The sequence below is a fragment of the Pseudophryne corroboree genome, chromosome 5, assembly GCF_028390025.1.
Source record: "Pseudophryne corroboree isolate aPseCor3 chromosome 5, aPseCor3.hap2, whole genome shotgun sequence".
In the NCBI taxonomy this organism is placed as follows: domain Eukaryota; kingdom Metazoa; phylum Chordata; class Amphibia; order Anura; family Myobatrachidae; genus Pseudophryne; species Pseudophryne corroboree.
In genome coordinates this window covers 451444736-451457188 of record NC_086448.1, presented here as the reverse complement: position 1 = coordinate 451457188, position 12453 = coordinate 451444736, and the positions used below count along the sequence as shown (strand labels likewise).

At 43.1% G+C, this 12453-nt stretch overlaps 1 protein-coding gene across 3 annotated transcripts in view; it reads right to left on the bottom strand.

The window, feature by feature from the left end:
- ELP2 (elongator acetyltransferase complex subunit 2) overlaps positions 1-12453 on the bottom strand; it is a 405605-nt gene that overhangs the window by 64196 nt on the left and 328956 nt on the right. For all 3 annotated transcript variants that reach the window (XM_063922926.1, XM_063922927.1, XM_063922928.1), the window contains one exon: positions 59-154. In XM_063922926.1, the coding sequence (XP_063778996.1) occupies positions 59-154 (96 nt within the window). The remainder of the gene's footprint in view (positions 1-58; positions 155-12453) is intronic.

Below are 12453 nucleotides of genomic sequence, written 5' to 3'. Positions count from 1 at the left end.
TACTTATGTAATGATATGCTTATCCATACAAGATTGAAGCAAATGCTTTTTAACTGACCTGTCAGCACAAGAGGCTGAAAATACGGATGAGAATACTGATCAGACACACTGTTGTAGGCCTCCTTTTCTGGAACAGCAGCTGTATTCAAATTTTCTTGAAAAAAAAATAAGGTTACAGTAAATAGTAGCATAAGGTGCAGTTATGTCGTCATTTGGTGGTAACTTACAAAGCAAGCAAAAATACGTTATGGTAAGAACTTACTGTTGATAACGGTATTTCTCCTAAGTCCACAGGTTCCACAGGATAACAATGGGATATGATGGAGCTACAGTGGATTGGCACCAAGCGATCAAAAGCTTTCAGACCTCCCAGGATGCAACAAGCCCGTCCATATATCCCCGCCCACTGGCTCAGGCAAATCAGTTGTATTCAAAAGCAATAGGCTGGAGCATCATGTAGAGCCCTAATCAGGCGAGAAGAACACACATGCACACCCTTCCGTACAAGGAGGAAGAGGTTAGTGAGTAGAAGGATCCGCAAATCAGGTGCGTCAGGGTGGGATCCCTGTGGAACCTGTGGACTTAGGAGAAATACCGTTATCAACGGTCAGTTCTTACCATAACGTATATTTCTCCAGCAGGGTCCACAGGTTATCCACAGGATAACAATGGGATCTCCCAAAGCAATTTAGTGGTGGGGACGCTCCTGATTGGACAGGAGAACCTTGCGCCCGAATTCAGCGTCATGAGAGGCAAAAGTATCCAAGGCATAATGTCTAATGAATGTGTTAATGGAAGACCATGTGGCTGCCTTACATATCTGTTCTGCTGAAGCACCATGTTGTGCTGCCCATGAAAGACCTACCATACGAGTAGAGTGAGCAGAGACATTAGCCGGAACATGGAGATCAGCTTGAGAGTATGCTTCTGAAATCATCATTCGAAGCCATCTTGCCAGCGTCTGTTTAGTAGCAGGCCATCCTCTCGTGAAATCCGTATAGAATAAAGAGAATCTGTCTTTCTGATCGCACTGGTACGATCCACATAGATCCTTAATGCCCGGACCACGTCCAGCGATGCATCTCCCGCAGAGTCCCGATACCTGAAAAGCCGGGACTACAATTTCTTCATTAAGGTGGAATTTAGACACCACCTTAGGAAGATACCTAGACCTAGTCCTAAGAACTGCTTTATCTGGATAAAAAAAATCAGAAAAGGGGAACGGCATGACAGCGCTCCTAAATCTGACACTCTTCTAGCTGATGCAACTTACAGAGCTTTGAGGACTAGACTTAAGTCCCAAGATGCTGTGGGAGGAACAAAAGGAGGTTGAATGTGCAGCATTCCCTGGAAAAAAGTATGCACATCCTGTAAATTGGCAATTTTCTTTTGGAACCATACAGTCAATGCTGATACTTGAACTCTCAAGGAAGCCACCTTCAAACTTTTATCCATTCCTGCCTGAAGGAAAGCTAAGACCCTGTAAACTCTGAAGGATTTCGGGTCCATACTTCTCTCACTGCACCAATGAATATAGGCCTGCCATTTCTGTGGTAAACACGAGCTGAGGAGGCTTTCCTCGCTCTGAGCATTGTTTGAATTACCTGTTGTGAGAATCCTCTTGACTTCAGGATAGAGGTCTCAAGAGCCACACCAGCAAAGACAGTCGATCCAGATGTCTGTGGTAACAAGGACCCTGCATTAGTAGATCTGGACGTTGAGGGAGCAGAAGTGGAGCATCCATCAACATTCTCTGCAGATCTGTGTACCAATGCCTTCTGGGACAAGCCGGAGCTATTAGAATCACGGCACCCTTTGCTTGCTTTATTTTCCTCATCACCCTGGGTAACAGGGGGATCAGGGGAAACAGATATGCCAGATGAAAGTCCCATTTCACTGACAAGGCGTCTACAAAGATCGAAACAAAACAAAAAACTGCAAAACAAGCGCCTGAATATCAAGTTATATAAAATAAACTAATAATATAACACATCTGAAGATAACAATTCCTGAGATGCTGCGCTTGCCGGAATACTATGTGTAGTATTGAGATGACAACAGAAGGAAAAAGGCAAACGGCTGCGCTGGATGTCAGGAATATAAATATACTGTACAGAGAGCCAACGTAAAAAGTAGCAATATTTATTATAAATGAAACATTATATACCGGTAAATGATTAAGAACAATCACTAATAGTGAACTATGGGTAACTTGTAGTAGCTCAGGATCAGTCTAATAAACGTAACCTTGAAGGAAAAAGTTCCGTATTCCACTTGATAGGATAAGTAATTAATGGAGAACAGGGTGCACTGGTATTATCCCAATGGGATGTAAGTTCCTCAGTTAGAATGAATCTCAATACCTCTCCGGTGGGCTGGTCAAAGCCGAGCGTCCTCGGCGTGTGTGTCCTGCAGTGCCCACATACGCTTTGCAGCGGAGGGGAGAAGACCGTCTTTTTCACAACCTGGCTGTGGCGGCGTGTATGTTAAAGGCGCTGATGACGGAAGCTGTGAACGGAGGGTGCAGTAGGGATTGATGTGCACCTTGTAGTTACACCTGAGCTGGGTGTGAGTGGGGGCGGGTCCTGACGCGTTTCGTCACGCTCCACGTGACTTTTTCAAAGGTAGATACCTGCCTCCAAAAGTATCCGGTATTTAAAGGCTGAACCAATCAATGTGAACAGGTGTCTGTCATCAGCAATATTAAGAACAAATAAAATGCAAAAAAACGAAGGCTCTCTTGTACTTAGACATAAAACTAGAAGTAATTGGCAGAAATGACTAATAATAAAACCTATTTCTGTTTGTCCTATTGTGATTAGAAACTGGCATCAGTATGGTATATACACATTCTTATGGTAAATATAATACATAACATCATGAACGATTAAAAATGATAGTTTCAGCTCATATTCTAGAGCAAATATATTAATTAGCGGCACATTTTCTCCGCAGCTGACTTGTCCTATAGTAATTAACAGAGAGATATTCAGAGAGGCACTAAATAGACACTTCTGACTGTGTATATACTGATAGTGTCACCTTATAATGGAGATGAAGAATAAAATAAAAATAAAAATAGATTTATACAAATAACATATAAAAATAAAATCTAAAAATGAAAAAAACCATAATAAACTACAATGGGGATAATTCGAACTCTGGTACCCTATAATGTTACTAGTCTGTCGTCTAACCTCATGCGCCACTGAGTCTGTTGTCTATGAGAAGAGCGAACTAGGGAATTATCACAGTCCATATATATTACTAAACTTCTCCTAGTAAGTTCTAAATAAATGGTGGCATTGTAACAAGTTACTACATATATATATATATATATATATATATATATATATATATATCATGCAGAAAGGAAATATTCAGATACCTCTTAAGGGATCTACTAGTAATTGGATATCCTTTATATGCAATGTCACTATAGGTTCAATTAATTTATCCTCATGAAGTTCTGAGCAAATGAAAGATAAATAATAAAAAAATATAAAAAAAATAATCTTTTTTATTATTTCCTTTCTGCATGATAGATATATATATATATATATATATATATATATATATGTAGTAACTTGTTACAATGCCACCATTTCTTTAGAACTTACTAGGAGAAGTTTAGTAATATATATGGACTGTGATAATTCCCTAGTTCGCTCTTCTCATAGACAACAGACTCAGTGGCGCATGAGGTTAGACGACAGACTAGTAACATTATAGGGTACCAGAGTTCGAATTATCCCCATTGTAGTTTATTATGGTTTTTTTCATTTTTATATTTTATTTTTATATGTTATTTGTATAAATCTATTTTTATTTTAATTTTATTCTTCATCTCCATTATAAGGTGACACTATCAGTATATACACAGTCAGAAGTGTCTATTTAGTGCCTCTCTGAATATCTCTCTGTTAATTACTATAGGACAAGTCAGCTGCGGAGAAAATGTGCCGCTAATTAATATATTTGCTCTAGAATATGAGCTGAAACTATCATTTTTAATCGTTCATGATGTTATGTATTATATTTACCATAAGAATGTGTATATACCATACTGATGCCCGTTTCTAATCACAATAGGACAAACAGAAATAGGTTTTATTATTAGTCATTTCTGCCAATTACTTCTAGTTTTAGGTCTAAGTACAAGAGAGCCTTCGTTTTTTTGCATTTTATTTGTTCTTAATATTGCTGATGACAGACACCTGTTCACATTGATTGGTTCAGCCTTTAAATACCGGATACTTTTGGAGGCAGGTATCTACCTTTGAAAAAGTCACGTGGAGCGTGACGAAACGCGTCAGGACCCGCTCCCACTCACACCCAGCTCAGGTGTAACTACAAGGTGCACATCAATCCCTACTGCACCCTCCGTTCACAGCTTCCGTCATCAGCGCCTTTAACATACACGCCGCCACAGCCAGGTTGTGAAAAAGACGGTCTTCTCCCCTCCGCTGCAAAGCGTATGTGGGCACTGCAGGACACACACGCCGAGGACGCTCGGCTTTGACCAGCCCACCGGAGAGGTATTGAGATTCATTCTAACTGAGGAACTTACATCCCATTGGGATAATACCAGTGCACCCTGTTCTCCATTAATTACTTATCCTATCAAGTGGAATACGGAACTTTTTCCTTCAAGGTTACGTTTATTAGACTGATCCTGAGCTACTACAAGTTACCCATAGTTCACTATTAGTGATTGTTCTTAATCATTTACCGGTATATAATGTTTCATTTATAATAAATATTGCTACTTTTTACGTTGGCTCTCTGTACAGTATATTTATATTCCTGACATCCAGCGCAGCCGTTTGTCTACAAAGATCGCTTTGGGATCCTTTGTTCTTGACCCGTATGCGGGCACTTTGTTTTTCAGACGGGATGCCATGAGATCTATCTCTGGAAATCCCCACTTGTCTACCACAGTCTGAAAGACCTCAGAGTGTAGAGCCCATTCGCTTGCCTGAATGGCGTGTCGACTTAGAAAGTCCGCTTCCCAGTTTAGGACTCCCAGAACGAATACTGTGGATAAGGCTTGGAGATGGAGTTCTGCCCACTTTAGAATGTGACTTACCTCCTTCATTGCGGTTTGGCTGCGGGTTCCTCCCTGATGGTTGAGGTACGCTACTGCCGTTGCATTGTCTGAGCGGATCTGGACCGGTTTTCCTTGAAGAGTGTCCTTTGCCTGAATCAGTGCCATGTATATGGCCCAATGTTCTAACAGATTTATTGGCAGGCAACTTTCTTCTGAGTTCCATTGTCCCTGGAACCATAATTCTCCGGACACTGCTCCCCAGCCCTGAAGACTGACATCTGTTGTTAGGATCTCCCAATCTGATATCCAAAAGGGTCTCCCTTTGTCTAGATGGGATGTCTTTAGCCACCAGGCTAATGACTTACTTACCTTTACTGGACGTACCATCATCTGTTTCTTTATTGTTTGATGTACTCCATTCCATCTGGCCAGAATCAAACGCTGCAGAGGCCTCGAGTGGAATTGTGCATACTCCACTATGTCGAATGTTGACACCATCAAACCCATCACTCGCCTTGCTGCGTGAATTGATACCGTTTGACTGTAACAACTCCTGAATTTTTGACTGTACCTTGGATATCTTGTTCCGAGGTAAAAATACCTTCTGCAGACTTGAATCCAGTACAGCCCCCAAGTAAATCATACATTGTGACGCAACCAGAGACGACTTTGCACAATTTATGAGCAACTCGTGCCTCTGCAGATATGTTATTGTCTGTTGGAGATGGCACATAAGCAATTCCTGTGATTGTGCCAGGATTAAAAGGTCATCAAGGTATGGAAAAATTCTTATCCCCCTGTTTGCAGAGATAAGCTGCCATCACCACCATGATCTTGGTAAAAACTCTGGGGGCTGTGGCTAACCCAAAGGGTAGGGCCTGGAACTGAAAATGTTGCTGGAGGATGGCGAACCTGAGATAGCACTGATGGGACAGTGCTATAGGAACATGTAGGTATGCATCCTGAATATCCAGGGATACCATATAATCCCTTGGCTCCATGGCCAAAACTATGGAGCCTAATGTCTCCATATGGAGCCTTGGTACCCAAATGTATTTGTGTAGCATTTTGAGATTGAGACCCATTTGGCTTCTGAACCAAAAACAGGTAGGAGTAAAAACCCTGTCCCCGTTGTGCAGGGGGTACTGGAATGACTACTCCTGACTGAAGCTATTTCTGAACTGCTTCTTGCAAGGCCCTTGCCTTCGCCTCCACCCGAGACGGGCTGGTGCAGAAGAACCTTCGCGGAGGATGCTTCTTGACGGGGAAAACATAACCTAGAGATATTGCTTCCTGCACCCAGGCATCTGTTGTAGACTGCTGCCAAATCTGTGCAAACTGAAGAAGCCAGCCCCCTACCCTGGGGTCCCCCAGGGGGAGGCCCGCACCATCAGGCTGATGGCTTATCTTCTGGTTTGGAAGCTGGCCCTCTGGTAGCCCAATGCTTTTTTGCCTTACCAAACTTATTGTATTGGGGCTGCTTACGATCACTTTTTCCCTTCACTTTTCCTTGCGACCGAAAAGGCCGAAAAACTGGACCCTTAGGTTTAGGATTATATGTGAAAGGAAACTTGACCTTCTTGGAGTCTGCTTCTGACTCCAGAATATCTGTCAATTATTTACCAAAAAAAAATATTTCCAGCAAAATGCAAAGATTCCAAAACCTTTTTGTATTCTGAATCAGCTTTCCACGTATATAACCAAAGTGCTCTGCAAGCAGCTACTGTTGAGGATGATGCCCTAGAAGCAATAGTACCCATATCTATTGCTGCTTCTTCCAAGAATACTGCAGCCTGTTTAATATGAGCTATATAGGATTTTTGTTCTCTAGAAGCTGAGAAACCATCCTCTTCCAGTGCATCAGCCCAGGCAGCCACTGCCTTTGCCATCCAAGCTGAAGCCATGGCTGGCCTTATGACTGCCCCAGATAGAGAAAATATGTTTTTTAGAAAACCATCCACTCTCCTATCCATGACATCATTTAATGATGGTGATGGTAAAGGCAACATAGATTTTCGCACTAATCGAATTACATGCGTATCTACTTTAGGATCCAACTCCCTTTTTAAACAGTCCCCTGCTGGAAAAGTATAATTGGAATCCCACTTTTTGGGAATTCAATATTTTTTATTGGGTGTAGCCCAAGCATCTTCCATGATTTCCATCAGTTGATCTGACCCTGGAAACTCAGTCTTAACTGTTTTGGGACGTTTAAATGCAGGTGCCTTGGTTTTTAACACAGGCTCTGCTGAATCCTCTAAGGATAGAATGGTCTTCATAGCTCTAATTAATTCGGCTTTATCCACTGAGCTGAGACCCTCTTTCTCCTCTTCGTATGCCAAAGTAGAGTAAATTGAATTTTCATCTTCCGATGAATCATCTTGTGTAGCCTGTGAAGGTTTACTTACCATCGGTTTATCAGCTTGTCTTATATGAGAAGCTGCTGAGGTTAACGATATACCGAAGGCAGGGAGCTGCATGTAAGGGATAATAGTGTTCCCCATTCCTGGTAAAGAAGCTGTAGGAATTACCCGTTCAGCTATACTGGACAAGGTCTGTTCAAACATAGCCCAAAGTGGATGCATCTGTATCTGACGTTGCATCGGGATCTGCCTGTATTTTGCTGAAAAGCAAAACAATTTACACAAACCATGCTGAACCAGATCCTGAGAGGATAATACAGTTTTACAAGACAAACATGATATGAGTGTTGGTGTTACTGTAAGTGTACCTTCGTCACTTTTGCCGCTCTTAGACATGATAAATAATCAGCACTTCCACAGTGTACTACACAATTTGTGACTGTAATCACTTTAACCTTCTAAAGTGATATCAATCTGACCCTACCCATGCACCGGCATTGAGGATCAGAAGAAACAACTGACAAACATATATTAAAGTCAGCAATCACACTAGCAGTCAGTCACGTTATATAGAAGTCATATGAGCACATTATCAACTACAAACATATTTTAAAGTATGTAGGAGTACATATTACTGAATCCTGTTTTACACAGATCTAACGTATTCAGACGCATTGCAAAGAAAACCACAGTAACTGTACACAAACTCATTTGCAATAATAGGATTTTAATACCTACCGGTAAATCCTTTTCTCTTAGTCCGTAGAGGATGCTGAAGAACCATAGGGGTATAGACGGGATCCGCAGGAGACATAGGCACACTTTAAGACTTTGATTGGGTGTGAACTGGCTCCTCCCTCTATGCCCCTCCTTCAGACTCCAGTTTAAGTAACTGTGCCCAGGGAGACGGACATTTCGAGGAAAGAATTTATTGTTAAACCACAGTGAGCATCTTACCAGCTCACACCTCAGTATGCCACAGAACTTGGCATTCAATAGACCAGCCGACGGCATGAAGAATATGCAGCAATACGCTGACATAAAGCGTAACACAACCTGTGTGTGTAAACACAACCAATAACAGCATAACGCATGCCATGGCATGAACCTCATCAGCAACAGGCTGACTGAAACACAACACACCAATAACTGCAGATACACAATAACTGCAGATACAGTACGCACTGGGACGGGCGCCCAGCATCCTCTACGGACTAAGAGAAAAGGATTTACCGGTAGGTATTAAAATCCTATTTTCTCATACGTCCTAGAGGATGAGGGGATGCTTCAAGAACCTTGGGGTTTATACCAAAGCTCTAGAACGGGCGGGAGAGTGCGGACGACTCTGCAGCACCAAATGACCAAACAAGAGGTCCTCATCAGCCAGGGTATCAAACCTGTAAAACTTTGTAAAAGGTGTTTGATCCCGGCCAAGTAGTAGCTTGACCAAGCTGTAATGCCGAGATCCCTCAGCCAGCTGCCCAGGATGAGCCCACCTTTCTAGAAGAATGGGCCTCCACCTATTTCGGTAATGGCAATCCTGCCGTAGAAGGAGCCTGCTGAATCGTAGTACGGATACAGCGCGCAATAGTCTGCTTGGAAGCAGTAGCCCCAATCTCGTTGGGAGCCCATAGGACAAACAGGGCCTCTGTTTTCCTAAGATGAGCCGTTCTGGCGACATAGTTTTTCAAAGCTCTGACCACATCGAGAGACTTCGATTCCGCCAAGGTGTCAGTAGTCACTGACACCACAATAGGCTGGTTTACGTGAAACCACTTTTGGCAGAAAATTGCTGACGAGTTCTCAACTCCACTCTATCAGCCTGGAAGACTAAAAAGGGGTTTTTGTGAGACAAGGCCGCCAATTCAGATACCCGCCTTGCAGATGCTAAGGCCAACATCATGACTACTTTCAGAGTAAAATTTTTTAATGCAACCTTACGTAAAGGTTCAAACCAATGAGCTTGCAGAAACTGCAACCCACATTAAGATCCCCTGGAGCCACAAAGGAAGGTTGGATGTGCAACACGCCTTTCAAGAAGGTCTGTGTTTCTGGAAGGGAGGCCAATTCATTCTGAAAGAAAATTGATAAGGCCGAAATTTGTACTTTAATGGAGCCTAACTTTAGGCCCGCATCCACACCTACTTGCAAAATATAGAGCAACCGCTCTCACGGAAAATCCTCCATAGGAGCTTTCTTGGCTTCACACCAAGACACATATTTTCTCCAAATACTGTGGTAATGCTTTGCCGTTACTTCTTTTCTAGCCTGAAGAAGTGTGGGAATGACTTCACTGGGAATACCCTTCTGGGCTACGATTTGGCGTTCAACGCCATACCGTCAAACGCAGCCGCAGTAAGTCTTGATAAACGCACAGCCCCTGTTGTAACAGGACCTCTCGAAGAGGAAGAGGCCAGGGATCTTCTATGAGCAACTCCTGAAGATCTGGATACCAGGCCCTCCTTGGCCAGTCTGGAACAATGAGTATCGCCTTAACCCCTGTTCCTCTTATGATCTTTATCACCTTGGAATGAGCGGAAGTGGAGGGAAAGACCTAGACCGACTGAAACACCCACGGTGTCACCAGGGCGTCCACCTCTATTACTTGAGGGTCCCTAGACCTGGAACAATATCTTTGAAGTTTCTTGTTGAGGCGAAACGTCAACATGTCTATTTGAGGAATTCCCCAACGACTTGACATTTCTGCAAAGACCTCTTGATGAAGACCCCACTCTCCTGAATGGAGGTCGTGTCTGCTGAGGAAGCCTGTTTCCCAGTTGTCTACACCCGAAATGAAGATCGCTGACAGTGCGTTTACATGCCTTTCCGCCCAGTGGAAAACTTTTGTGGCTTCTGCCATCCCCGCTCTGCCATGGCGGTTTACATACGCCACTGCTGTATGTTGTCCTACTGAATTAAGACGGGCAGACCACGAACAAGATGTTCCAGAACGTTTATGTGCAGACAAGCTTCCTGGCTTGACCATTTTCCCTGGAAATTCATTTCCCCCTGAATGACTGCTCCCCAGCCCTGGAGACTTGCATCCACGGACATCAGGATCCCATCCTGGATCGCGAACCTTCGCCCCTCTAGGAGGTGAGCACTGAGCAGCCACCACGGGAGAGAAATTCTGGTCTCGGAAGATAAGATTATCTTCCGGTGCATGTGCAGGTGAGACCCAGACCACATGTCCAATTGGTCCCGCTACAAAACACTCTGGCAGTTAACCTGCTCACTGAATGGCCTCGTAGGCAGCAACCCTCTTTTTCATCAATGGAACGTATTGATGGATTAACACTGTTGTAGATCTGACCCGATTCTGGATCTTCAGAGCTCTTTCCATTGAAATAAACAACTCTCAACAGTTTTGTATCTAACATTCTTCCCAACTCCGACAACAGCGTCGTTGGGATCAATCGTGATTCTGGCAAGTTCAGGAGCCAACCACTTTATTGAAGATCCGTCAGGGATAAAACAATGTTTTGCACCACTTGTTTCTTGCCCTCCCCGTACGCAGGAGAGCATCCCAGGACGGAGTAATAATGACTCTTGTACTATTAAAGAAAACCATCATACCGCCATCACCCCGGTGAATTGGCACTGACAATCCTGAATAGCAAACCAGGTAAGCCTAATGCGGAAGAACCGTATTTAGACCCTCTTTCTCCTTAACAGATTGGAGATCCCTGCCCAGAGAGATTCCACCATGTAGTTCAACTACTTAAGTAGAAATTGTTTGGAATTGTTCTGACCGAGCCTTCCGGCCTCAGAAGCACGTAAAAGCTTGAATAACAGCTTTTATCCTTTTTTTTTTTTCTTAGTGACTGGGACAGCAGGACAATGACCTGATCCTGCTTGTATGGCATCGCCTACTACCTCCCCGTCCAGGGGAGAATTGGAAACGTATATTTTAAAAATCAGTGAGGGGAATCGTCTGGAAACTCCAGTATGTTCACCTAGGGACTCTATTCTCAAACTCACTGGTCCAAGTCCATACCAGGACCGACTGAAGAGTATAAGACGTGGTCCCACCGGTGTGGGCTCCCCCAAGATAGAGCCAGCTACATGTGGTGGATGTGGTAAAAATAGAGGATGATTTCTGTTTCAGCGAACTTGAAAAGGCTGCTGACCTCTTACCTTTTCACCTTCCTCTACCTGCAAAGAAAGGGAAAACTGTATCCATTCGGTCTAAATGACTGCATCGTACCAAAATGCGTCACCAACCGTTGTGAGGGAACATAGGTCAAGAAGGTAGACTTACCAGTGGTATCTGCTGAGATCAACTTAACAAAGCCATCCCCAAACCAGGTCTCACCTTCATAGGGAAGATACTCCAGTTTTTCTCGGAGTCAGTCTCAGCATTACATTGGTGAATCCACAACACCCTCCTAGTCGAGACCGCCATGGAAGTGGCCCGCGAAAACAAGAGTCCTATATCCCTTGTAGTCGCTGCAATGACAGACATAACTCAACTTAAGTTGCATACAACTACTCCCCGATGCGCATGTTATGCAAGTATAAAACAATGAACATGCGGACACATAAGTAGAGTATCACATATCTTATGATCCTTTGTGACAGGTCCCCATGCAAAACAGGGGGTGACTCACCTTCTATCCATTGAGAAGGACAAACTTTACCTCAGCATTCATTATAAATATCTTTATATACATATATATATATATACTGTATATAACTTCCCAAATGGACTGGCACTCTCCTTACTAATGTTACTGACCTCGGTGCCTTCTGAGACGATAATGCAAAACTCCAAAAAAGGCAGCGGCACTCGAGGATTTTGTAAATAGGAATAATTGTATTCAAAGACAATTACATAAAGCCGACGTTTCGGGGCTCACATGCCCCTTTGTCAAGGTGTGTAACACACCTTGACAAAGGGGCATGTGAGCCCTGAAACGTCGGCTTTATGTAATTGTCTTTGAATACAATTATTCCTATTTACAAAATCCTCGAGTGCCGCTGCCTTTTTTGGAGTTTTATATATATATATATATATATATATATATACACACCTTCCAA